The sequence below is a fragment of the Globicephala melas genome, chromosome 6 (assembly GCF_963455315.2).
Source record: "Globicephala melas chromosome 6, mGloMel1.2, whole genome shotgun sequence".
Classification (NCBI taxonomy): domain Eukaryota; kingdom Metazoa; phylum Chordata; class Mammalia; order Artiodactyla; family Delphinidae; genus Globicephala; species Globicephala melas.
In genome coordinates this window covers 5,350,965-5,377,720 of record NC_083319.1, presented here as the reverse complement: position 1 = coordinate 5,377,720, position 26,756 = coordinate 5,350,965, and the positions used below count along the sequence as shown (strand labels likewise).

The window sequence follows — 26,756 nt, the reverse complement described above, 5'->3', positions numbered from 1 at the left end:
TTGGATGGGGGTTGTCCCACCAGAGTAGTTTTGCTTGGGAGAAATCCCAGCGCTCTTTCCTGCAGCCACTTTTTTTTTTTAATGTCAATTTTTAAAGTCGGCGTTTCTGGACCACAACAACGGGCTGAACTTGAACCCCAGACCCATGTGAGGAATAGGCCTGTGGTTATAATGCCCAGGGAGACTTTGTTTCCTCCAGACCAGCTTCCTCGTCTCCTCCGTGAGCCATGGGCAGATTTATTTTGTGTTCATCGCTTTCATCCCAACTCCCTGCTTCACAGACCCAAGGTTTCATCTCCTGTCCACGTCTGGGTGTAAAACTTAAGCCTAGAACAGCGTAAGAGACCACTAACCCACCACAATGCACAGACGGCACCCGCCTCCATCCCCTCCAGGCTGTCTTCCTTGGTCCCTGGGGAACTCCCGTACTATCTTGGGAGCTCCGCCATTAATTTAAATTGCCGTCTGGCTTGCCTACGTAGTCTAGCATTTCTCGGTGTTTGGAGTGAGACCTGCTTTGAGTTCTCCAGTCTGGTAAGTTTCAGGGACTAGAAGTCTCACACACATTGTTTTAAAACCCAGGAGATTTCATATGACAATCTGTATTTCTGGCTTGTCTTGCTGGGCAAAATAAAAGGGAGGATTCGGCAACTCGGATCCCCAAGGCCTTTTCTGGCCACAGATGCATCCAGCCGTGCTCTCCGGCTTGCCCCAGTCTCCCCCTGCCCTTTCCCAGTTGGGTCTGGGCTGCTTCCCTCCTCCCACCCGCCTCCAACTCGGCTTCCTCCCCGGGGGGCCGCCGGGCGCGGGTCCTGCCGAGGCGGCCAGGCTGGCGGGCGCCCGCAGGTTCGGGCCCCAGCGCCGGGGCGCGCGCGGAGCCGCCTGTTGACACAGCCGCGGGCAATCCAGGCGGTCAATGATTAACCGGCCGCGCTGCCGGCACCAGGAAACCCGAGCCGCCCGCGAAAGCGGAGCCGGGCCCGACGGCGGCGGCGGGAGGCGCCGGGCGCGGGAGGCGTGCAGCCCAGCTGGTCTCGCCATGGACGCAGGTAAGAGCGGCGGGCCCGGTGCGCGCTCCCGGGGGTCCCGTCCTCCGGGGAAGGCGAGGGCGACCCCGCCCCGGGCCCCGAGGCTGGCCTGCCCTGGGACGCCTCTCTCTCCCACCCGGAACTGAGGGGCCCGGAGGCCGCTGCGGGGAGTTCGGGCACCTTGGCCGCAGCCCCCTCCGCCGGGGAGGGGCAGCCCTCGGGCGGGCAGCAGATGCCCGGCAGTGGCGATGTGGGGGGCACGTTCCTCTCCCTCCCCCACGCCCCGTCCTTCCTCTAATGACTGTTCACCGGACAAAGGTGGTGAACGGGCTAGGCTGCAGTCCTTGGAGCGGGGAAGGGGGCCACCCTGGCAAGGGGAGCAGAGACAGGGCCAGGGAGGGAGAGAGAGCCGGGAAGAGACGGCCGGAGATCCCGCAGACTGAATCGGGGACCGAGAGAGGCGGGGCGGGGGCCGGGGGCGTGCTAGGTAGCTGGGCAGACGGGGTGCGGGGCGCGGGGAGGCTCAGTCCGGCAACTCCGGCGGCCCGCGGCGCAGCCAGCCCTGGGCGGGGCGGGGGGCGGTGAACTGAGACCCCGGCCTTGCCCTCGGGAGTCCCAGGCTGGCCGGGCAGGGGGTGGTGGTGACGGCGGCGGGACCCGGAGCGGCGGGCGGTGCGGAGTCCGCCTGACCCACCGCCCCCGCGAACCTGGGGCGGGGCGCACCTAGATTTCTTGTGCAAGGGGCTCCCGAGGGGTTGCTGCTGCGAATGGGGACCGGCCCCGCCTGACTCATCTGTCGCCAGCACCCCGGGCCCTCGAGCACCTCCCACCAAGCTCCCGGCCCCCCTTTCCGGCTGGAATGTCCCGCCGAGGCTCGGGTGTCGAGAACCCGAGGCCATGGCCGGGCAGCCCCGCCAGCAAATTTATTTATTCTGCAGCCCTATCTCCGCGTCATCGGGCCAGGCATTTACCCAGGCGGCCGGGGTAGCTGCGGTTTTTGTTATGATAACTGGGGCAGGGGCTCGGCGTCTCCCCGGGGCACTCCCGCGCCAGCAACCGAGGGAGCGCCTCCTAGGCTCAGGTTACCTGCTGGGAGCCTCAGTTCTCTCACCTGCTGGGAGCCTCAGTTCTCTCACCTGTGAAACGGGATAATAAGACACACCTGAGGCTGACCTGAGCTACTGTAAGGAAGCTCAGAACAGAGCCTGAGCATGTGTCCACTGTTACTATTTTTATTATCTTATTTTATTTTAATTAATTTATTTTTGGCTGCCTTGGGTCTTAGTTGCTGCCCGCGGGCTTTCGCTAGAGCGGGGGCTACTCTTCGTTGCGGTGCGCAGGCTTCTTATTGCGGTGGCTTCTCTTGCTGCGGAGTACCGGCTCTAGGCGCGCGGGCTTCAGCAGTTGTGGCTCGCGGGCTCTAGAGCGCAGGCTCAGTAGTTGTGGTGCACGGGATTAGCTGCTCCGCGGCATGTGGGATCTTCCCGGTCCAGGGCTCGAACCCGTGTCCCCTGCGTTGGCAGGCGGATTCTTAACTACTGCGCCACAGGGAAGTCCCTGTTGTTATTTTTAAATGATGGTTACTATTATTATCCTCATTTACAGATGAGGAAAGGGAGACGTGGAGAGTTTGTCTCTAAGGTCGCAGAGCCAGGGTTCACAGGGTGGCAAAGCTGGCTCAGGGTTAATGCAGATGTCATGTCTGTTCCTCAGGGCCTGGCACCCGATAAATGCTTAAAAATGGTAGCTGCAGTTCCGAGCACTATCACTGCTATTCCCTCGGATATCTTAGTGGCAAAGCTTCATCCACTTAGCAGCCCCACAGGCACCTGACCCTGCTGAAATCATGGTATTTTTGTGGGGTTTGTGTAGAGAATTCTTTTTTTTTTTAAAGTATAGTTGATTTGAAGTATAGTTGATTTCCAGTGTTGTGTTAGTTTCAGGTGTACAGCAAAGTGATTCAGTTATGTATATATCCTTTTTCAGATTCTTTTCCATTATAGGTTATTATAAGGTATTGAGTATAGTTCCCTGTGCTCTACAGTAGGTCCTTGTTGTTTATCTATTTTATGTAGAGTAGTTTGTAGCTGTTAATCCCAAGCTCCTAATTTATCCCCCATCCCTTTCCCCTTTGGTAACCATAAATGTGTTTTCTATGTCTGAGTCTGTTACTGTCTTGTAAACAAGTTCATTTGTATCAGTTTTTCAGATGCCACCTGTAAGTGATGTCACATAATGTTTGTCTTTCTCTGTCTGACTGACTGCACTCAGTATGATCATCTCTCGGTCCGTCCAGAATTGTATTTCTGAGCCTAGAACACTAGTCCACAGGAGTTGCCCAGTGGAAACGTGTGGGATTGAATGGCTGGCGGCTGGGTGCCTCTGCCTAGCTGCACATTCAGAGGGTGGTCTGGGGGCTTTGTGTACCAAGGGTGGTGGATTTTGGCTGAGAGCTTCATAAGTAGGTCAGCCAGTGGCCCCTGGGCTTAGAGGAAGGCCCTCTAGCGTAGACGGCAAACACAACGTCTCATTTTCCCCACAATGTTCCTTTTGTTCTTGCTGCCTTATTTGAAAACTCCAGCCCTTGGCTGGGTCGGTGAGGTTGGGAGCTGCCCTGGTGTCTCCCGCAGGGATATTTAGGCCACACCCACTCTCCAATAGATCAGCAACCCCGAAGTCCCCCACGGAGGTCCTCTTGGAAGAGCCCAGCTCTCTGGATCAAACTCAGAAGTCGCAAACCTTGCTGACGTTACGTGTGATCTCATTCCTCATTGGCTTTGGTTTCTCCCACTTCTTACCGATTCCCCAAACTGGCCGGAACACCCTTCCAGTTTCTCATCTCCCAGCCGCTTCCTAACCTCAGATGACGGTAGCCAGGGTTAGCGGAGCGCCCAAGCACTGTACATGCGTACACTCATTTCATCCCCACAATAACCCCGAGAAGTAGTGATGTTCCCCTTTTAAGGGTGAGGAAGCAGCCCGGGCAGTCTGGCCCCTGAGCTCCAGCCGTTGATCATGACCCAGAACCTCAGCCCAGGGACTTCCCTGGCGGTCCAGTGCTTAGGACTTGGTGCTTTCACTGCTGGGGCCCCGGGTTCAATCCCTGGTCGGGGAACTAAGATCCTGCATGCTGCGTGGCATGGCCAAAAAGAACCTCATCCCATATCCACCAGGCCAGCTCTGCCCTGGGCACTGAGAGGGGAGAGAAGAGAGATCTGATCTGCCCTGTTGCTCTTGTCAGCTCCCTTCCCCTCCTCCCCCCGGATGCTGCCAGGCCCAGTGCACCGCCTCCGTACTGCCCAGGTCCGTCCTTTTGGCTGCGTTGGGTCTTCATTGCTGCGTGCAGGCTTTCTCTAGTTGTGGTGAGCGGGGGCTACTCTCCGTTGTGGTGTGCGGGCTTCTCATTGCGGTGGCTTCTCTTGTTGCGGAGCACGGGCTCTAGGCGTCTGGGCTTCATTAGTTGTGGCACAAGGGCTCAGTAGTTGTGGCGCACGGGCTTAGTTGCTCCGCAGCATGTTGGATCTTCCCGGACCAGGGCTCGAACCGGCGTCCCCTGCGTTGGCAGGAGGATTCTTAACCACTGCGCCAGGAGGAAAGCCCAATATTTTCAACTTTTGATGGGTTTCTCAGGAGGTAACCCCATCGTGAGTTGAGGAAGATCTGTACCCTCAACACTTAGGTTTTAAACAGCCCCCATTTATTACTGCACAGCCTGGTGTGGCTGGGCTGGGTGCCTGTGGCTTGAGTTTCTCCTGAAGTTGTAGCCAAGTCATCAGCCGGGGTGCAGTCACCTCAAGACTCAGAAGAGGCTGAAAGGCTGCCTGCAAACGCACTCACCTGGTTGTTGGCAGGTTTCGGTGCCTCCTGGGTTGTTGGCTAGGGCCTCAGTGTCCTGTTGCGTCACGTGGGCCCCTCCCACCATGGTTCACTTCCTCCTGGAGTTGCCAGAGACAGAGCAATTGACAGGAAGCCATGATCTTTTTAAAACCCAATCTTGGGACTTCCCTGGTGGTGCAGTGGGTAAGCCTCCACACTCCCAACGCAGGGGGCCTGGGTTCGATCCCTGGTCGGGGAACTAGATCCCGCATGTGGCAACTGAGACCCGGTGAAGCCAAAATAAATAAATAAACGAATAAATAAATAAAATATTAAAAGAGAAAGCACCTAATCTCAGAAGTGACCCCATACCTGCTGCCATAGTCTCTTCATTAGAAGTCATGCACGGAACTCCCTGGGGGTCCAGTGTTAGGGCTCTGTGCTCTCACTGTCGAGGGTGCGGGTTTGATCCCTGGTCGGGGAACTGAGATCCCACAAGCCGAGCAACATGGCCAGAAAAAGAAAAGTCACGCAGTAAAAAAGTCATGCAGTCCGGGACACTCAAGGGGAGAGAATTACATGTCAGGAGGCAGGGAGCATAGAGCCACCTCTGCAGACACATTCCAGTGTGGATACAGCACAACTGCCTTATCCATTCATCTGGTTGTGGACTTTTGAGGTTGTTTCCAGTTTGGGTCTCCTGCAAACAGAGTTTCTATACAAATTTGTGTGGTTCTATATTTTTATTTCCCTTGAGTAAACACCTAGGAGTGGAATAGCCGAATCTTACGGTAGATGTATATTTAACTTCTTAGGAAATTGTCAGACTGTTTCCCAGAGTGGTTTTTACTATTTTATTTTCCTACTTGCAGCGTTTGTTTACGTCCTTACCAAACGTGCCAAGGTTAGCTCGGTTGGTTTTGTTTTTAATTTCAGCCGTTCTAATGGATGTGTAGCGATATCTCGTTTTAATTGGCATTTCTAATTTTCATGGCATTTCTGAGGACTAAAGACACGGGGCATCTTTTTATGTGCTTATTGGCCATCTGAGTGTCTGCTTTGGTGAAGTAGACAAGTATTTTGTCCACTTTCTTATTGGGATATTTGACTTAGTATTGAGTTTAAGAGGTCTTTATACAGTGTTGATACAACTCCTTGGTCTGATGTATGTGTTATATTTTCTCCCACTCTGTGATGTGACTTTGTATTTCTTAGTGATGTCTTTTGAAGAAAGTTTATTTTGAAGTCCAATAGATGCATTGTTTTCTCTTATGAATCATGCTTTTGGTGTCATACATAGTATTTATTTATCCAGTCTAAGGTCACAAAGATATTCTCCTATATTTTTTCCAGAAGTTTTATAGTTTTAGGTGTTACATTTGGGTTTATGATGTATTTTAGTTAATTTCTGTGTATGTTGTGAGGAAAGAGTCCATATTCACTTTTTTCCCACAAAGATAGCCAGTTGCTCTTACACCAGTTATTAAAAAGACTTTCCTTTCCCCATTTGGCAAAAATCAACTGACCAAATAGATATGTGCGTCTGTTTTGATACTCTGCTATTTTAGTGCTACATTGATGGATGTGTCTATCATTTCATTAATACGAACTGTCTCGTTTATTGTAGATTTAGAATAAGCCTTGAAATCAGGTAAAGTCCTCCAGTTTTGTTTTGTTTTTTTAAAGAACGTCCTTTTTATTTATTTTTTTCTAAAAGCCAAGCATTTATTTTAATAAGTGTGCATGGTTAATATTTTTTTTTTAAGATTTTTTTGATGTGGACCATTTTTTAAAAATTAATTTATTTATATTTATTTTTGGCTGTGTTGGGTCTTCGTTTCTGTGCAAGGGCTTTCTCCAGTTGCGGCGAGCGGGGGCCACTCTTTATCGCGGTGCGCGGGCCTCTCACTGTCGCGGCCTCTCCCGTTGCGGAGCACAGGCTCCAGACGCGCAGGCTCAGTAGTTGTGGCTCACGGGCTTAGTTGCTCCGCGGCATGTGGGACCTTCCCAGACCAGGGCTTGAACCCGTGTCCCCTGCATTGGCAGGCAGATTCTTAACCACTGCGTCACCAGGGAAGCCCCATGGTTAATATTTTTAAAGTGAATTTAGTGCTTTACAACAGCTAGAAAACTTTGTTTAGACAGAAAACTTTCCCCAACTTCTTTACAGTTATTTCAAAAGGATTACATGAATTTATTATACTCTGTCCTGTGTTTCATCCTCTTATATTACGATAATGCTAATATTTTATGCTAATTCTTACTGAACTTCGATAATCTACGTCATATTTGAAAAGTGAGAATTACACCTCCTGGAAATCTTCAAATAGTTACAATCACTGAGAACATTATTCTCACATGTCCATTTTAAGAAGAATTTTAAGGAAAAAGAAGTCTTCCCCACTAATCCCTCCATTCCTCACACCGTCATATATAACATATTTTTTCACCTGCTTGGAATCGAGAATTATGTGGTCAGCCCCAAATCCTTCCTACGTAAAATACTCTTTCATCCTTTAAAGAGTTTTTTGTTTATTTTTTTAAACCTTTATTTTTTTTTGGCCGCGCTGTGCAGCTTGTGGGATCTTAGTTTCCCAACCAGGGATCAAATCCGTGTCCTTGGCAGGGAACTCCCCAGATATTTTTTCCTTGTGATGAGAACTCCCAGGATCGACTCTCTTAACAACTTTCATACATAACATTCAGCAGTGTTAATTTATCATGTTGTACGTTACATCTCTAGTACCCATCTTATAACTGGAAATATTTTTATAATTATAATTTTATCTTATAACTGGAAATTTGTACTTTTTAAAAAAAATTTTGGCTGTGCGGCTTGTGGGATCTTAGTTCCCCAACGAGGGATCCAACCCGCGCCCTTGGCAGTGAAAGCACGGAGTCCTAACCGTTGGACTGCCAGGGAATCCCCTGTTTTTAAATTTTTTAAGCCATTAAAAAAAATTGAAGTATAGTTAAATTACAATATTGTGTTAGTTTCAAGCGTACAGCAAAGTGATATATATATATATATGTATACCCTTTTCCAGATTCTTTTCAATTATAGGTTATTACAAGATATTGAATATAGTTCCCTGTGCCGTACAGTAGGATCTTGTTTATCTCTTTTATATATAGTATTATAGTTTGTATCTGCTAATCCCAAACTCCTTACTTATCCCTCCCTCCTCCCTTTCCCCTTTGGTAACCATAAGTTTGTTTTCTATGTATGTGTCTGTTTCTGTTTTGTAAATAAGTTCCTTTGTATAATATTTTAGATTCTGCATATAAGAAATATCATCTGATGTTTGTCTTTCTCTGTCTGACTTACTTCACTTAGTATGATCATCTCTAGGTCCATACATGTCGCAGCAAATGGCATTATTGCATTCTGTCTCTTCTTTGGTTGAGTAGTATTCCATTGTGTGTGTGTGTGTGTATTACACATACATACATATATATATATACACATACATATATATATGTACCACATCTTCTTTAACTCTGACTTTTTTTTTTTCTTTTTTGGCTGTGTTGGATCTCTGTTGCCGCGCGCGGGCTTTCTCTAGTTGCGGCGAGCGGGGGGCTACTCCTCGTTGCGGTGCGTGGGCTTCTCATTGCGGTGCCTTCTCTTGCTGCGGAGCACGGGCTCTAGACTCCCGGGCTTTGCCTATTTTATTTGATATTAAAAGAGCCACTCCAGCCTTTTTTGCTTACTGTTTATTTGGCATATCTTTTTCCACCCATTTACTTTCAGCTCTGTGTCTTTATATTTAAAGTTTATCTATTGTAGGTTGCTTGTAAGTCTCGGTTTTTATTCATTATGTCAATCTCTGCATTTTAACTGCAAAGTTTAGACCATCAACATTTAAAGTAATTATTGATATGGTTGCATTTAAGTATATAATTTTATTACTGTTTTCTCTTTGCCTCTGTTTTGTTCCTCTGGTTTCCACCTCTTCCACTCCTGTGCTGTGCCCCACTCCCTACCTTTTTTGGGAATGACTTAAATATTTTCTAGTATTCCATTTTATCTCTTGCTGTTATGGCTGCATAGCTTCATGTTATTTTTTTAGTGGTTGCTCTAGGGGGTTAAAATACATACATAACTTTTCATAGTCTACTTAGAGTTAGTATTGTATCACTTCCAGTAAAATGTAGAACCTTGTAACCTTAGAGGTCTCTACCCTCATGCCCATCCATTTATAAGCTTAATAAGTGTTATAGTTTTCATGTGTAATACATCTGTACACATTGCAAACTCATCATAAAATGTTATAATTTTGGCCTTCCACCGGCATATATTAGAGGATTTAAGAGGAAAAAATTATCTTTTATATTCACCCCATAATTATACATCTGTGGGTCTTCCTTTATTTCTGAAGTTTCAGGTTTACCTCTGGTATTGTTTCTTTTCAGCCCAAAGAACTTCTTTTAGCCTTTCTGTTAACAGAAGTTCTCTGGCAAGGAATTCTCTTAGTTTTCTTTCATCTGAGGATGACTTTATTTTACCTGTGGTAGGCAGAGCTCTAAGGATGACACCCAGGTTTCCCTTCCCTAGTTATTCAATCAAACACTAGTATAGGTACTGCTGTGAAGGGATTTTACAGATGGAATTAAAGTCTCAAGTCAGTTGATCTTAAAATACAGAGAGTGTTTCTGGGTGGGCCTGACCTAATCAGGCGAGCCCTTTAAAAGCAGAACTATCTCTCTGCCTGGTAGTAGAAGGGAAGACAGGGAATTCTGAAGCATGAGAGAGATCTGATGTGCATCCCTGGCTTTAATGATCGAAATAGTCACGTGGGAAGGACAGTGGGCAGCCTCTGGGAGCAGAGAACCTCAGACCCACAGAACTGGAATTTGCCAACAACCTGAATGGGCTTGCATAGAGATTCTTCCTTAGAGCTCCAGGTAAGAGCCCACTACAACTGACACCTTGATGTTGGCCTGGTAAGACCCTGAGTGCAGCCAGCCTGGACTTCTGACCTACAGAACTGTGAGTTAGTACATGAGCGTTTTGGTAATTTTTCCCCATTAAGAAAATTGTTGTAAAAGACACATACCATAAAATGTATCATCCTAACAATTTTTAAGTGTACAGTTCAGTGGTAGTAAATGCATTTACGTTGTTGTGTAACCGTCACCACCATCCATCTCCATAAGTTCTTTCATCTTTCCACGCTGAAACTCTCTACCCATTAAATAATGTCTGCATTCCCCCCCCGCCCCGCCGCTATCCCAGTTCCCGGTAACCACCATTCCCCTGTCTGTCTCTGAGTCTGACACCTCTAAGGACCTCAGACGGTGGAATCATATAATATTTGCTTTTTGTCACTGGCTTATTTCACTTAGAGTAACGTCCTTAAGTTTCCTCCTTGTTGTCATAATTTCCTTCCTTTTAAAGGCTGAATAATATTCTATTGTATGGACAGACCACACTTTGCTTATCCATTCATCTGTCGGTAGACACTTGGGTTGCTGCCACCTTTTCGTTTTTGTGAATGGTGCTGCTATGAACATGGGTGTATAAATATCTCTTAAAGCTCCTGCTTTCAGGTCTTCTGGGTATATACCCTGAAGTGGAATTATTGGTTAATGTGGAAATTCTATTTTTATTTATTTAAAACATTTATTTTTTTATTTAGCTGCACCATGAGGCTTGTGGGATCTTAGTTTCCCGACCAGGGATTGAACTCAGGCCACAGCAGTGAAAGGGCCGAGTCCTAACCACTGGACTGCCAGAGAATTCCCTGGAAATATTCTATTTCTAATTTTTTGTGGAATTGCCATATGGCTGCACCATTTTACATTCCCACTAACAGTGCACAAGGGCTCTGATTTCTCCACATCCTAGCCTCTGGGTTTTATTTATTTATCTATCTATTTATTTATTTATTTATTTTTGCGGTACGCGGGCCTCTCACTGTTGTGGCCTCTCCCATTGCGGAGCACAGGCTCCGGACGCGCAGGCTCAGCAGCCATGACTCATGGGCCCAGCCGCTCCGCGGCACGTGGGATCCTCCCCGACCGGGGCACGAACCCGTGTCCCCTGCATCGGCAGGCAGACTCTCAACCACTGCGCCATCAGGGAAGCCCGGTTTTATTTATTTTTTGACTGTAGTCATTATATGGATGTGAGGTGGATGGGTGTTGTAAGCCACTATATTTATGATAATTTGTTATACAGCAATAGAAAATGAATACATGCCTTTATTCCTGAAGGACATTTCCTTTATGTTTTATTTTATTTTTATTTTTTGGGGCCTTGTGGCACGTGATACCTTAATTCCCCAACCAGGGGTCAAACCCGCCCTCCCCTGCTCTGGAAGCACAGAGTCTTAACCACTGGACTACCAGGGAAGTCCTTGAAGGACATTTCCTTTAGATATCGATTTCTGGGTGGATCCACTGTTTTCTGACCTCGGTCGTCTCTTGACTATGGAAATTCAAATTGTTGTTCCCCTGTATATAACGTGTCATTTTTCTCTGCCTGTTTTCAAGGCTTTGCTGTTATCCTTGGTTTTGAGAAGTTTTATGGTGATGTATCTGGGTGGTTTGCTCCCACAGAGTGCCTGTTCTGGATTTTCTGAGTTTTATGAATTTGTCTTTCACCACATTTAGGAAGTTAGCAGCCATTATTACTTCAAATATATTTTTCCTAAAATCTGTCCTGGGACTTGACTGGTACATAGAGTGAAGACCTTCTTGTGTTACCACACAGGTCCCTGAGGCACTATGCTTTTTTTTTTTTTTCTTCACTTTAATCTGTTTGTTGGATTGGTGCTTCTTCAAGTTCACTGACTTTCTTCCCCTGTCGCCTCCATTTTGATATTGAGACCAATCAGTGAATTAAAAAAAAAATTTCAGTGTAAAGCAATTATACCCCAATAAAGATGTTAAAAAAAATTCAGATACTATGTGTTTTAGTTGAAAATTTCCAGTTGGTTCCTTTTTTTTCCCATCAAACTTTCTAATTCTTTATGGAGAGCTTTTCTCAAGTGTGTTTATCTTCCTCATGGAGCCTAGTTGTAACAGCCGTTTTTTCTGATAATTCCAACGTCTAGGTCATCTCCAGGTGGACATGTGATTGTCTTTTCCGTTGGGGACTGGTCACATTTGCCTAGTTCTTTGTATGGTGAATGATTTGGGGATTGTGTGCTGTACGTTGTGAATATTATGTTGTGTAGGTTCTCAGTCCTGTTATAATTCCCTGGAAAGTCTTGATATGTTTTGTTTCAGTAGGCAATCAACCTTGGTAGTTTCAGATCACTAGTCGTTTCACCTTGTATGAGTAGCATGTCCAGTCTTGGTCCAGTTTTCTGTTTTTGTATTGAGGTACAATTGCCATAACATTACATTAATATCAGGTGTACAATGTAATGATTTGATATTTGTATATATTGTGTAATGATCACCACAATAAGTCCAGTTAACATCTGTCACCATAATAGTTAGAAAAATTGTTTTCTTGTGATGAGAACTTTCAAGAACCACTCTTCTAGCTACTTTCAAATATGCAATACAGTATTTTTTTTTTTAAGGTTTTTTGTTTTTTGGCTGCGTTGGGTCTTTGTTGCTGCGTGCAGGCTTTCTCTAGTTGTGGCGAGCGGGGGCTACTCTTCGTTGCAGTGTCCGGGCTGAGACATTGCTGTGGCCTCTCTTTGTTGTGGAGCACGGGCTCTAGGCGTGTGGGCTTCAGTAGTTGTGGCACACAGGCTCAGTAGTTGTGGCTCACGGGCTCTAGAGTGTAGGCTCAGTAGTGGTGGCGCATGGGCTTAGTTGCTCCACGGCATGTGGGATCTTCCTGGACTAGGGATCGAACCTGTGTCCCCTGCATTGGCAGGCAAATTCTTATCCACCACGTCACCAGCGAAGTCCCAACAATACAGTATTATTAACTATAGTCACCACGCTGTACACTACATCCCCAGGACTTATTTATTTTATAACTGAGTTTGTACCTTTTGACGCCCTTCACTCATTTTGCCCACCTCCATCCCCACTTCAGGCAACCACCAATCTGTTCTCTATATCCATGAACTCAGGTTTTTTATTTTTTAATTTTATTTTCAGATTTCACATGTAAGTGAGATCATGCAGTATTTGTCTTTCTCTGTCTGACCTATTTCACTTAGCGTAATGCTCTCGAGGTCCATCCCTGTTGTTGCAAATAGCAAGATATCATTCTGCTGAATAATATTCTATTGTGTGTGTGTCTAGATATATACCATTTTCTTTATCTGTTCATCCATCGGTGGACACTTAGGTTGTTTCCACATCGTAGCTATTGAAAATAATGCTGCAATGAACGTGTGAGTGCATATAGCTTTTTGAGTTAGTGTTTTCGTTTCCTTCAGATAAATACCCAGAAGTGGAATTGCTGGGTCATACAGTAGTTCTATTTTTAATTTTTTCAGGAATCTCCACACTGTTTTCCGTAGTGGTGATGCCAGTTTATGTCCCCACCAACAGTGCACAAGGATTCCATTTTTTCCACCTCCTCACCAACACTTGTTATTTCTTTTTGATGATAGCCATTCTAACAGGTGTGGGGTGATATTGTGGTTTTGATTTGCATTTCCCTGATTGAGCATCTCTTCATGTACCTGTTGGCCCCCTTTATGTCTTTGGAAAAATGTCTGCTCAGATCCTCTGTCCAGTTTTTTTAAAAAAATTATTTATTTATTTGGCTGTGCCAGGTCTTAGTCGTGGCACACGGGATCTTAGTTGCAGCATGCAGGCTCTTAGTTGCAGCATGCTTGTGGGATCTAGTTCCCTGACCACGGATCGAACCTGGGCTCCCTGCATTGGGAGCGTGGAGTCTTGACCACTGGACCACCAGGGAAGACCCCTCTGCCCAATTTTTAATTGTGGGTTTATTTTTTGCTATTGAGTTTTATGAGTTTTTTTTATACTTTAGATATCAACCTGTTGTCAAATATATGATTTGCAAATATTTTCTCCCTTTCAGTAGGTTGCCAATTCATTTTGTTGATGGTTTCCTTTGCTGTGCAGAAACTTTTTAGTTTGATGTAATCCCAACTTGGGTGTTTTTGCTTTTGTTGCCTTTGCTTTTGGCTTCAAATCTAAAAAAATCATTGTCAAGACTGATGTCAAGAAGCTTACTGCCTATGTTTTCTTTTGGGAGTTTTATGGTTTCAGGTCTTACACTCAAGTCTTTAAACCATTTTGAGTTAATTTGGGGATATGGTGTAAGATAGTGGTCCAGTTTCATTCTTTTGCATGTGACTGTCCAATTTTCCCAACACCATTTATTGAAGAGACTGTCCTTTCCCCATTGTGTATTCTTGGCTCCTTTGTCATAAATTAATTCATGATATATATGTTGGTTTACTTCTGAGCTTTTTCTTCTTTGACATTCATCTGTGTATCTGTTTTTATGCCAATACCACACTGTTTTGATTAGTGTAGCTTTGTAATATAGTTTGAAATTGGGGAGCATGATGCCTCCAGCTTTGTTCTTCTTTCTCAAGATTGCTTTGGCTATTTGAGGTCTTTTGTGGTTCCATACAAATTTTAGGATTGTTTCTCCTATTTCTGTGAGAAATGCTGTTGGAATTTTGATAGGAGTTGCATTGAACCTATAGATTGCTTTGGGTAGTATGGGTATTTTAACAACATTAATTCTTCCAATCCATGAGCACAGACTATCTTTTATTTGTCTTCTTCAATTTCTTTCACTGAGGGCTTATTGTTTTCAGTGTACAGATCTTTCATCTGCTTGGTTAAATTTATTCCTAAGTATTCTATTTGATAGGTATTTTATTCTATTTGATAACGGGATTATTATCTTAATTTCTCTTGTAGTTTGCTATTAGTGTATAGAAATGCAACAGAGTTTTGTATATTGAATTCATATTCTGCAACTTTACTGAATTCATTTATTAATTCTAAAGGTTTTTTCGTGGAGTTTTTAGGGTTTTCTATATATAATATCATGTCATCTAAAATAGTGACAGTTTTACTTCTTCTTTTCCAGTTTGGATTCCTTCTATTTCTTTTTCTTGTCTGATTGCTGTGGCTAGGACTTCCAATACTCTGTTGAATAAAAGTGGTGAGAGTGAGCACCCTTGTCTTGTTCCTGATCTTAAAGCAAAAGCTTTTCAGTTTTTTTTTTTTTTACCATTAATATGATATTGGCTGTGAGCTTATCGTACGTGACCTTTATTATTATGTTGAGGTACATTTCCGCTATACCCACTTTGTTGAGTGTTTTTATCATATATAGATATTGAATTGTCATGCTTTATCAACATCTGTTGAGATGATCATATGATGTTTGTTCTTCATTTTGTTTATGTGGTATACCACATTGATTTTTTTTGCAGTTGTTGAATCATCCTTGCATCTCTGTAATAAATTCTATTTGATGATGATGTATGACTCTTTTAATGTATTGTTGAGTTTTGTTTGCTAATATTTTTTGTTGAGGATTTTTATGTCTATGTTTATCAGGGATATTGGTCTGTAATTTTCTTGTGGCATCCTTTTCTGGTTTTGATATCAAGGTAATGCTGGCTTCATAAAATGTGTTTGGAAGTGTTTCTGCCTCTTCTACATTTTTGGTAGAGTTTGAGGATTGGTATTAATTCTTTGAATGTTTGGTAGCCATCTGGTCCTGGATTTCTGTTTGCTGGGAGGTTTTTGATTACTGATTCAGTCTCCTAGTAATCAGTCTGCTCAGATATTCTTTCTTATGATTCAGTGTTGGCAGATTGTATGTGTCTAGGAATTTATGTTTTCTAGGTTGGCAAATTTGTTGGCATGTAATTTTTCATAGTAGTCTCTTATGAGCCTTTGTATTTCTGTGGTATTGGTGGTATTGTGTCCTCTTTCATTTTTTATGTTATTTATTTGAATCTTCTCTTTTTTTCTTAGTCTACTAAAGATTTGTCCATTTTATCTTTTCAAAGAACCAGCTCTTAGTTTCTTTAATATTTTCTATTGTCTTTTTAATCTCTATTTTATTTATCTCCACTCTGATCTTTGTTATTTCCTAACTTCTGCTAGCTTTGGGCTTCATTTTTTCTAGTTCCTTGAGGTATAGAGTGTTTTTTTGAGATTTCTGATGTTGTATAGGCATTTATTGTTATGAACTTTCCTCCTAGAACTGCTTTTGATGCATTGCATAGGTTTTGGTATGTTCTATCCATTTTCATTTGTCTGGAGGTATTTATTTATTTATTTATTTATTTATTGGCTGCACTGGGTTTTCGTTGCTGTGTGCAGGCCTTCTCTAGTTGCGGTGAGTGGGGGCTACTCTTCGTTTCTGTGCCCGGGCTCTCTCTTGTGGCTTCTCTTGTTGCAGAGCATGGGCTCTAAGCACACAGGCTTCAGCAGTTGTGGCGTGTGGGCTCAGTAGTTGTGGTGCATGGGCCCAGCTGCTCTGTGGCATGTGGGATCCTCCCAGACCAGGGATTGAACCCATTTCCCCTACATTGGCAGATGGACTCCTAACCATTGCACCATCAGGGAAGTCCCTGAAGGTATTTTTTAAAATTTCTCTTTTGATTTCTTCTTTGACGCATTGGTTGTTCAGTAGCATGTTGTTTAATCTCCATATTTGTGAATTTTCCAGTTTTCTTTTTGTAATTGATTTCTGGTTTCATACAATTGTGGTTGGCAAAGATGCTTGATATGGTTTCAATCTTCTTAAATTTATAAAGCTTACTTTGTGGCCTACCATTATTTATCCTGGAGAATGTTCCATGTGCACTTGATGAGAATGTGTGTTGTTTCTTTTGAATCGAATATTCTGTATATATCTGTTGAGTTTATCTGGTCTAACATGTCCTTTAAGGTTGCTGTTTCCTTATTTTTTCTTTTTTGTTTGGATGATTTTTCCATTGATGTGAGGTGGGTATTAAAGTCCACTATTATTGTATTGCTGTCAATTTCTTTCTTTAGGTCTGTTATTATTTGCTTTTATGTTTAGGTGCTCCTATGTTGGTTGCATAAATATTTACTAATGTTATATCTTCTTGTTGGATTTGACCCCTTTATCATTTTGTAATGCTCTTCTTTGTCTCTTATTACAGTCTTTGTTTTATAGTCTCTTTTTGTTGTATAAGTAGAGCTACCCCAGGCTTTTTGGCTTCCTTTTGCATTGAATATGTTTTTCTGTTCCTTCATTTTCAGTCTGTGTGTGTGCTTACATATGAAGTGAATCTCCCGTAGACGGCATATAGATGGATCTTGTCTTTTTATCCATTCAGCCACTCTATCTTTTGGAGAATTTAGTCCATTTACATTTAAAGTAATTGATAGGTATGCACTTATTGCCATTTTGTTCATCGTTTTCTGGCTTTTTTAGTGGTCCAGTTTTTTTTTTTTAAAAGGAATTTTGCCTTTAAAAAAAATTATTTATTTATTTATTTATGGCTCTTCGTTTCTGTGCAAGGGCTTTCTCTAGTTGCGGCAAGTGGGGGCCACTCCTCATCACGGTGCGCAGGCCTCTCACTGTCGCAGCCTCTCTTGTTGCGGGGCACAGGCTCCAGATGCACAGGCTCAGTAATTGTGGCTCACAGGGCTAGTTGCTCCATGGCATGTGGGATCTTCCCAGACCAGGGCTCGAACCTGTGTCCCCTGCATTGGCAGGCAGATTCTCAACGACTGCGCCACCAGGGAAGCCCTAGCGGTCCAGATTTAAGGTCTTTCTTATGCTGGTCTAGGTCTGTCTCCTACACATGCAGCTTGGGGGTGAGTCTAAGACTTTTGTGGATCCATTCTAAGATGACTAACCATTCCAGTTTGCCTGGGACTAAGGGGTTTGCCTGGATGCGAGATTTTCAGTAGTAAACCCGGGGAAGTCCTGGGCAAGCTGATATACGTTGGTCACCCCAGTGCACATAGGGGATCCCCCTCTGAAGCTACTTCCTCTCTAGGATTTCCCCACTATTTCCACTCTGCAGGGGCCCTTTCCTGGTTCCTCTGGCTAGAATGACCGAGTTTCCAGTGGAGTTTTAGCTGCTCATTCTGGTGCTCTACCACGTGGCTCTGTGACTGGAGCTTTGAGCTTCAAGGGAAGTGAGAGGAAAAAAATGGGAAATTCACCCCCTTTATGGTCACTTCTGCGTTCTGACTGCACTCCACGATCTGCTTGCTTTTGTTCACTTTTCAGGGTCTCTGGGTAGTGTCTTCTGTATTTTGTCTAGCGTTTTTAGTAGTGATCAGCAGGAGAGAGAGGCTTTAAAAAGCTGGTAAAATATATGTAAGATTTACCATTTTAACCGTTTATAAGTGTACAGTTCAGAGGCATTAAGTACATTAATGCTGTTGTGCAACCATCACCACCGTCCACCTCCAGAATGTTTTCATCATTGCAAACTGAAGCTCTGTCCCCATTAAGCACAAACTCCTCATCCCTCACCAGCCCCGGTAATGTGGAGAGATGTAGGTTTTTATTTTTATTTTTTTATTTTTTTTAACATCTTTATTGGGGTATAATTGCTTTACAATGGTGTGTTGGTTTCTGCTTTCTAACAAAGTGAATCAGTTATACATATACATATGTTCCCATATGTCTTCCCTCTTGCGTCTCCCTCCCTCCCACCCTCCCTATCCCACTCCTCCAGGCGGTCACAAAGCACCCAGCCGATATCCCTGTGCCATGCGGCTGCTTCCCACCAGCTATCTACCTTACTACGTTTGTTAGTGTGTATATGCCCATGACTCTCTCTCGCCCTGTCACAGCTCACCCTTCCCCCTCCCCATAACCTCAAGTCCATTCTCTAGGAGGTCTGCGTCTTTATTCCTGCTTTACCCCTAGGTTCTTCATGACATTTTTTTTCTTAAATTCCATATATATGTGTTAGCATACGGTATTTGTCTTTTTCTTTCTGACTTACTTCACTCTGTATGACAGACTCTAGGTCTATCCACCTCATTACAAATAGCTCAATTTCGTTTCTTTTTATGGCTGAGTAACATTCCATTGTATATATGTGCCACATCTTCTTTATCCATTCATCCGATGACGGGCACTTAGGTTGTTTCCATCTCCAGGCTATTGTAAATAGAGCTGCAATGAACATTTTGGTACATGACTCTTTTTGAATTTTGGTTTTCTCAGGGTATATGCCCAGTAGTGGGATTGCTGGGTCATATGGTAGTTCTATTTGTAGTTTTTTAAGGAACCTCCATACTGTTCTCCATAGTGGCTGAACCAATTCACATTCCCACCAGCAGTGCAAGAGTGTTCCCTTTTCTCCACACCCTCTCCAGCATTTATTGTTCCTAGAATTTTTGATGATGGCCATTCTGACCGGCGTGAGATGATATCTCATTGTAGTTTTGATTTGCATTTCTCTAATGATTAGTGATGTTGAGCATTCTTTCATGTGTTTGTTGGCAGTCTGTATATCTTCTTTGGAGAAATGTCTATTTAGGTCTTCTGCCCGAGATGTAGGTTTTTAAAGCCTCTGTGTGCAAGATGTTTGTTAATGAGCCATTGGCCAAAGCAAGTCACGTGGCCAAGTCCGGGTTCAAGGGGTAGAGAAATAGAGGGAACGGCACGGGTAGAGGTGTGGAGGCACGAACACCAGATGGGTGTGTAGGAGATGCCCTGAGTGAGACCCTGCCTGCTGGAGGAAGAGGGTGGGGAGCTCTCAGGGGCTCAGTACTCCCTGCCATTGGGGGTCTCTCCCCTAAGGACCCCTAGCCTCTGACTCCGCCCACCAGCTGTATGGGAGGTGGAGGTAGGGGGAAGGATGGGAGGGGGATTTCAGCAAGGCTTCTCCACCCTCAGCAGCACTGTCACTGTCATGTCTGATTTACTTAATTCTCTGCCTTCTATAACCCTTCAAGACACTTAGGAAATGAACCTCCAAAGCCATGCCCTGGGCTGTCTGTCCCTGCTGTGGGTCCTTGAATGCCCACCCAGGTCCAGGGGGTCTGCCCCAGGACCCTTCCAGGTTGTTCCTCCAGGACCTACCTGAGGCCTAGAGGTGCTCAGCTGGTCAGAACTGCTCTTAGGAGGTGCAGGGGGACCTTCAGGAGTTGCTGGGACCAGCTGGGGTGCCTCCAGAGTTTATGGTACGGATGCTGGAGGCCAGGACCAGGGAGGGAAGGCAGCTGGGCAGCTGAGGGCCTCTGAGCGCCCTCCAAGCTGCTGGGTGGGCTGCTCTCCGCCCACTGCTCCTGGCATCTCCCTGCCCCTCCCCTACCCCATTCCTGTTTCTGTTCCTTCTCTGCCTCAGAAGGCACTTGGCCCTTAGTGACCTCCTGCCTCTTTGAAGTCACTCGCTTGGCTGGGGGGCCGACCACTCCAGAGCCGAGAACCTGATTGGCTCAGCTAATCTCCTCAGACCAGCCCCCATTGGACGGTGTCTCAGCACAGCCTATGAGGGGGCTGCCCTGGGCTGAAGCTTCTTCCGGGTTCCAACGGCTGCGGCAGCAGGACTGTGGGGACAGGGCCACCTCCCAGCAGGGGCAATCTGGACGAGGGGCTGGCAGGTGTGGGCAAGGCCTGCCTTCCATCCCAGCCGGCCATACGTACTGGCTGTGTGATCACCAGGAAGGCACCTCACCTCTCTGAGCCTTAGTTTTCTTGTCCTATTGTAGCACTTTGGGTAAAGATTCAAGGGCCCAGCTTGGAGAAGCCTGAGTGCGGGGTTCACCAGGGGTCAGGATGGGCACGGTCATTGTGACTTTCTCCTTGGAGGCGCTGTGTTCTGGGGTTTGGGGGGAGGACTCCCACCTGGCCCAGCAGCCTCTTGGGGGCTCACCACCCCTGCCATTTCTTCCCAGGAGCGGACGCGAAAGGGGGCGGCAGCCCCGAGGACGCCGGGAGCGCCGCGCGCCCAGAGCTCCCGCAGCTCCCTCGCCGCCCGCAGCTCCTGGAGGAGGACGGACGGCCCAACGAGGAAGCGGCCGCGGACGGAGGCAGCGCCCCGGCGCCGGAGGGCACCCCCGGCGACCCCTCGGCCGAGGCCTCCGCGACGACCCCTGACCAGGCCCAGGCCCAGGCCGCGGGCGACGCCCGGCAGCCGCCCAAGGCGGCGGCCGGCGGGGTCCCCAACATCGGCTTCGTGGGCGAGCCCCCGCCCTACGCGCCGCCCGACCCCAAGGCCACGCACCTGCTCTACCCGCCGCCGCCCTTCCCGCAGCCCGTGCTCTTCCCGCCCGCGCCCTCCGCCTCCGCCCTGTACCCCCCGCCCGCGCCGCTCTTCCCCGGGCCCACTGCGCAGCCACTCTTCGCTCCCTTCCCGGTGGTGAGTCAGGCCGCGGGCGCCGCCCCCCTCCCTGTTCACTCCCCCTCCCTCCTCCCTCCTCCCCCTCGCCCCTCCCTCCTCCCCCTCGCCCCTCCCTCCTCCCCCTCGCCCCTCCCTCGTCCCCTCACCCCTCCCTCCTCCCCCCACGCCCCTCCCTCCGTCCCTCCCTCCCTGGGCTGGAGAGTTTGGCGCACAGGAGGTGAGAGGTCACCACAAGCGGCCGGCAGGGGGATGCTTCTGTGCCCAGGGGAGCAGTAGAAAAGGGCTCCCTCAGCTTGGGGATTGGGCGGGAGTGGGAGGCTTCCCAGCAGTGGGAGCATTTGAGCTGGGTTCTACGGGATGAATAGGAGAGTTGAGGCAGAGGAGAGAAGGAGGGCACAGTACAGGCGTGCAGGGGGCCAAGGTCCGTGTCTTCTGGCAATGACGGTGGTTGGTTCAGCTTAGTGGGGAGGGGAGGATAGGAAGGTGGGATCCACCGTGAGGGTCCCCAGGGCCTTTGGTAGGAGATGACTTGATTAGATTTTTAGGAAAAAACAAAACACTGGCTGCCTGTGGAGGATAGCTTCGAGGTCCCTCCTGGTGGGGACCCAGTGGGGACATGGAGACACTGGTGGCTGGACCCTGGACTGAGCACTTTGTAGAGGGCAGAACCCTGAGACTTCTGGGGGCTGAGTGATAGGCTGGGGGTGCCGAGGGAGCGGGCAGAAGGGGGGCCTTGACCCCTGGGCGACCCGCAGCATCACTGGGTGGGGTTTGGCAGTGGGTGGAGTGACGGGTCCACGGCTGTCGCAGGCTGCGTGCTCCCTAACCACGCCGTGGCCTCTGCCCTCACAGTACAACAGCGCCGTGGCCGGTGTGCCAGCCCCGGCCACGGTGGAACACAGGCCCCTGCCCAAGGACTACATGGTCGAGTCCGTGCTGGTGACCCTCTTCTGCTGCCTGCTCACCGGGCTCATTGCCGTCGTCTACTCCCACGAGGTAGGTGGGCGTGGGGCGGTCCTCGGTACAGCCCTCCCAGCCTGCAGCCACTAGGGCCCAGGTGGGGTCCACACAGCCCCTTCCCCAGCAACTGGGCCCCTGGTGTTTCCCCCTGAGAAGGGGAGCAGGATTGGGAAATCAGTGCCCAGTTGTCTGTGCGGTCCTCGCCCTCTCCTCGGCTGTCTCTGCTCCCCGTCACTCAAGATCTGCCCTAGAAAATTCAACGGAAACAATTCACACTGAAGGTGTGGATGATTAAGGCCCAAGGAACTGCCCATCCGGTGGGGGCTTGTGTTTACTCAGGTGGAGACTGCCATCCATCCATCCACTCACTTCTACCCATCCACCTCCATCTGTCTAGCTACCCGTCTGTCTGTTCAGCCACTGCCCACCCATTCATCCACCATCTCTCTAGTCTCCATCTATTCATCCATCCACCCACCCCTCTGTTCGTCCATTAATGCACCCATCTGTCTACTCATCCAACCACCTGTCCCTGTCCTTCCGTCCATCCACCCCCCCCACCCTCTCGATAACACTCTTTCTTCTTCCTCCGTCCCTCCCTCCTGATTGTTTCTGACCATGGCCAGGCAAGAGGTTAGACCCTGGGGACTTAGCATGATGCCAGTGTGAGGACATGCTACTAGACAGAGTAGGAAGGCCCTGGGGCTTTTGCTCAAGGCTGACCTCCCTCCATGGCCAAGCTCCCCCGTCATAAGCAGGGCAGGACTGTGGGGAGAAAGACGCTCTCAGGACAGCTCAGAGGCGGGACTCCGGAGGCTGCTGCCTGCCTGTCAATTCTGGCTCCACCACCAGCTGTGTGGCCCTAGGGTGGGTCACTTAACCTCTCTGAGCCTTCGTTTCCTCATCTTCAAAGTGGGGACAACGATGACACCAAACTCGGGGTGGTTGTGAGGATTGTAGGCAATGGGACGGAGGGTGTGGATCTGGGTCAGGCCTGTGGCCAGAGCCCAGGAGCCGGCAGCCGCCACCCCCGTCGCTGGGAAGGCCCCTGACCGCCTCACGGGGTCAGCTGTCCAGTCTGCGCACTGGGGCCGGGCCCGATGGTGCCTCCGGGAGGGAGTGGGGACTCTGTGTCCGCTCACCCCCCATCTCGTTGCAGACTCGTGCGGCCCTGGGCAGGGGGGACCTGGCCCAGGCTGAGGAGGCCTCGCGCAAGGCCCGCTCGCTGGTACTCTTCAGCCTGCTTTTTGGGGTCTTCGTGTCCACCAGCTGGGTCATCTATGTGGTGGTAGCACTCTACCTGCCCTGAGGGCGGGTGGCTCCTTCGGGGACGTCAGGACACCTGGGGACTCCTGACCTGGCCAGACTCTTTCTGCGGACTTGGATCCCTGCTGGTGGCCATCTGTCACCTAGAGGGGACCTGGGCAGGCTCAGAAGAAGACGGGCTTTGCAGCCTTCAGCGCACGCATGGCTGGGCTTCTGCCCCTACAGGTGGCCTCAGGCAGTGTCCTAGCCCGAGGTGGCCCCAGGGCCCAGGCCCAGCTGTGCTACAGGGGCCTGAGGTCTTCCTGGCACTGTGCTGGCAGTGCCCCCATGCCCCTGGCCTTCACTTGACCCCTGAGAGACCAGCAGAGGGACCAGTGCCCTCACTGCCCTCGGAGCCATCTGGAAGGACATTGCCACCTCCGGCCTCCCCATCGCCCAGCCCAGCCCTGGGATTGCAGGGCAGAGCTGCTGGGCTTGCTTTCTCCCTGTTGGGGAGTTGAGAGGAGCGGCCTCCTCTCTCCTGGGTCGCTCCCGGCCGGTCGTGCTGCGTCCCAGCCCCGTCCGGGGGGGCAGGCTCTCTCCTGATGACCGCGTGTCCAGAAACCAAGGCCACGACGTCCGGTCAGTCGCGAACGAACAGCAACACCCTGGGCGGAGCGTCTCATTGCCGCGTCGGGGCTGTTGCTCACCCTGGGTCACCTTAGGGTGAGCGGGACGCCTCTGTCCACAGCTGGGCCCTGGGGCTCCCACGCCGGCCCCTCTGAGATGCTGGGGTTTGCCCAGTCTGTGCAGCACGGTGTCTTGTGCACGTGGTGGTGGAGCCGCTGGGTACCGATGGTGGGAATTTCTGTAGGGTCTTTCGCGGGCCAAAGGTGATGGGAGAGGAAGGAAATCCATCTGCATCTAGAGAGGAGGAAGGGGGCCCCCTCTGAGCCGTAAAAGATCGACAGCTCAAGTTAAATCAGGTGTTTTCTGAGCACTGACCAGGTCTGGGAGCTGAAGCAGGACAACCCATCTCGGCCCTCGAAATGCTCCAGGGGCTGGAGAGATGGGGGTGCGGGAGTAGGTGGTGAGGAGTGATGATGCTTGGAGCCCGAGAGGTGGCCTCACGGTCTAGGACGTGGGGCGGCCCAGAATTAGGATATCAAACCCTAAAACGCACGATTGCCGCGAAAAAGGAGGAAGCTGTATTTTAGGGGTCTGTAGATGCCAAGAAGCACTTGGTAGACCCCAACTGCCATAGCTCTTCCTTTTACTAAACTCTTACCTAAAATCAGAATAGAAAGAAGTCATCTAGACCAGTGTGCCTTGAACCTGAAAGTACATTATCAGACACCTGGGAAATCTCATTAAAATGCAGATCCTGATTCAGTAAGTAGGGCCTGAGAGCCTGCATTTCTCATGAGCTCCCAGGTGCCGCCAAAGCTGGTAGATGCACCAGCAGCATATGGTGTGTTAAGTGGGAAATTACTAAACCACTGTAACCAGGACCAAGCCATGGGTGCCCCCTAGAGTCTCTGTGCAACATTGTTTTGAGGTTCTAGCTAATGTAAGAAACAGCAAAATGAAATTTGTAGTGTGAAAACTAGAAGAGACAAAATGATACTCTAGCTAGACTATCCAAGAGTCAATGAAAAAATCAAAGTAAGAGAACTCAGAGAAGTGACTGGATACAAAGTATACAATAGTCAATAGCAATATTCAGGTACAAGTGGAAGAACTTTAAAATTCCACTCACAGTAGTGATAAAAACAGTAAAACCTAGGAATAAACTCAACAGGAAAGACCCAGATCCAAATGAAGAGAATAATTTTATTTTATTTTGTTTTTTTGGAAGGAAAGTGCATGTATTGTAAGGTACAAGGAGTCCGGGACAGCCAGTGCACAAAAAGGCCCAAACTTCTTTAAAAAGAGCAAAGAACAAAATATCTGGATAGGAAGATGTAGTATCATGAAAATATCTATAGCCTTCTTAAGTAAACAGATTTAATGAACTTCCAACAAGAAAGCCAAGCTTTTAAAACTGAGAAAGATGTTTTTAAACATTAATGTGGAAGGAAAATGTGCAAAAACTGCTAATAAGTTTTCAAAGTTTAATGAGGGAGGACTTTCTTCACCAGGTTTTGAAACTTAACGATAAAGCTACAATAAACAAGGCACAGTATGGCTTTGCCACAGAGATGGATCGGTGAAAGACAAAGTCCAGAAAACATTCCAAGTATATATGGGACATTAATACCTGACCAAAATGGCATTTTAATTGAGTTAGGCAGGGAGGGCAGAGTTGGCGTTCTGGTTGGAAAAATAATTCTTCTTCTCCTATTGTATGTAAAAATAAATTCCAGATGGATTAAAGAGCTAAGTAGTGTGAAATAAAGCTCTACCAATCGTAGATGAAAGCTTAGGGGAATATTTGTATAACTTCAGGGTGTTAGGCAGTATGGAAGGGGAGACCTCCTAAAATCTGGAATTCCAGATACGAGGAAGAGATGGATTTGAGTTCTGTGTATAAGATAAGTACACACTTCAACCATGAGATGATTTTTACTTATCAGATTGGGAAAAAATTAGAAAGATTGATTCCAGAGGTGGCAAAGGCCTGACCCTCTCATTTATTACTGGTAGATGTGTATTGCTACCGTCTTTATGGAAAGTAGGCTAATGGTAGCTTCTAGTAATATGTGTACCATATATTAATATGCATGTAAGTGCAAAGAACAGTCTAGAAGGATATATTGCAAACTGCTGAGAGTGGCTGCCTTTGGGGAAGGACTGGTACTAGGAGGGTTTGTGCCGAATTTTAAAATATGGGTGTATTCATGTGTTGTGTAATTAAAAAATAACTGGAAAAAATGTGCATGTCTTTTGACCCAGTAATTCCAGTTTCAGGATTCCCAGGAGTGAAGAAGGAAGTCCATTTCGACAGACATGTGTCAGTGTTGTGGCTACAGCGCCATGAAGGAGAGGTGACTGGGGCAAATCTGGAATGAGAGCTCTGATTACATTAGGGCGCACCCTGATTTCAGAGATGCTCAGATGTGTGTCTTAGAATCACTCCGGTGTGGCCTAGAGGTGTTTGGCCTTGGAGAGTGGTAAAGAAAGGCTCTCCTGAGGAAGTTGTGAGTGTGTAAGATAAAGCTTCAATCAGATGCTGCCATTCCAAAGTGGTTGCATCGTTTTGCATTCCCACCAGCAACGGACCGGGAGTCCAGTTGTTCCGCAAACTCATCAATCCCTGGTGTTTGTCAATCTTTTACATTTGAGTGCTTCTGGTCGTTAAAACTGTGGTATTTCATTGTGGCTTTAATTTGCATTTTTCTGACGAATTCTATTGAGCTTTTTATCATATGCTCATCAGCTGTTTGGATCTCTTTTTATAACGTACTTGTTTAAGTCTTGTGCCCGTTTTTATGTCTTTCATCAGTTCAGAGGGGTTCTTTAGTGTTTTCTAGATATGAGTCCTATGTTAGATTCA

The 26,756-nt window shown here is 47.5% G+C and overlaps 1 protein-coding gene across 1 annotated transcript; it reads left to right on the top strand.

Annotated features, from left to right (window-relative positions):
• The first annotated feature begins 916 nt into the window (after window positions 1-916).
• PRRT1B (proline rich transmembrane protein 1B) lies at window positions 917-26,256 on the top strand. Its single transcript, XM_060300686.2, has 6 exons — window positions 917-1,049; window positions 1,103-1,278; window positions 20,228-20,315; window positions 20,610-21,073; window positions 21,908-22,051; window positions 23,175-26,256. The coding sequence occupies exons 1-6, from the start codon at window positions 917-919 to the stop codon at window positions 23,322-23,324; spliced, it is 1,155 nt and encodes a 384-aa protein (XP_060156669.1). The 3' UTR covers window positions 23,325-26,256.
• The last annotated feature ends 500 nt before the right edge of the window (window positions 26,257-26,756 follow it).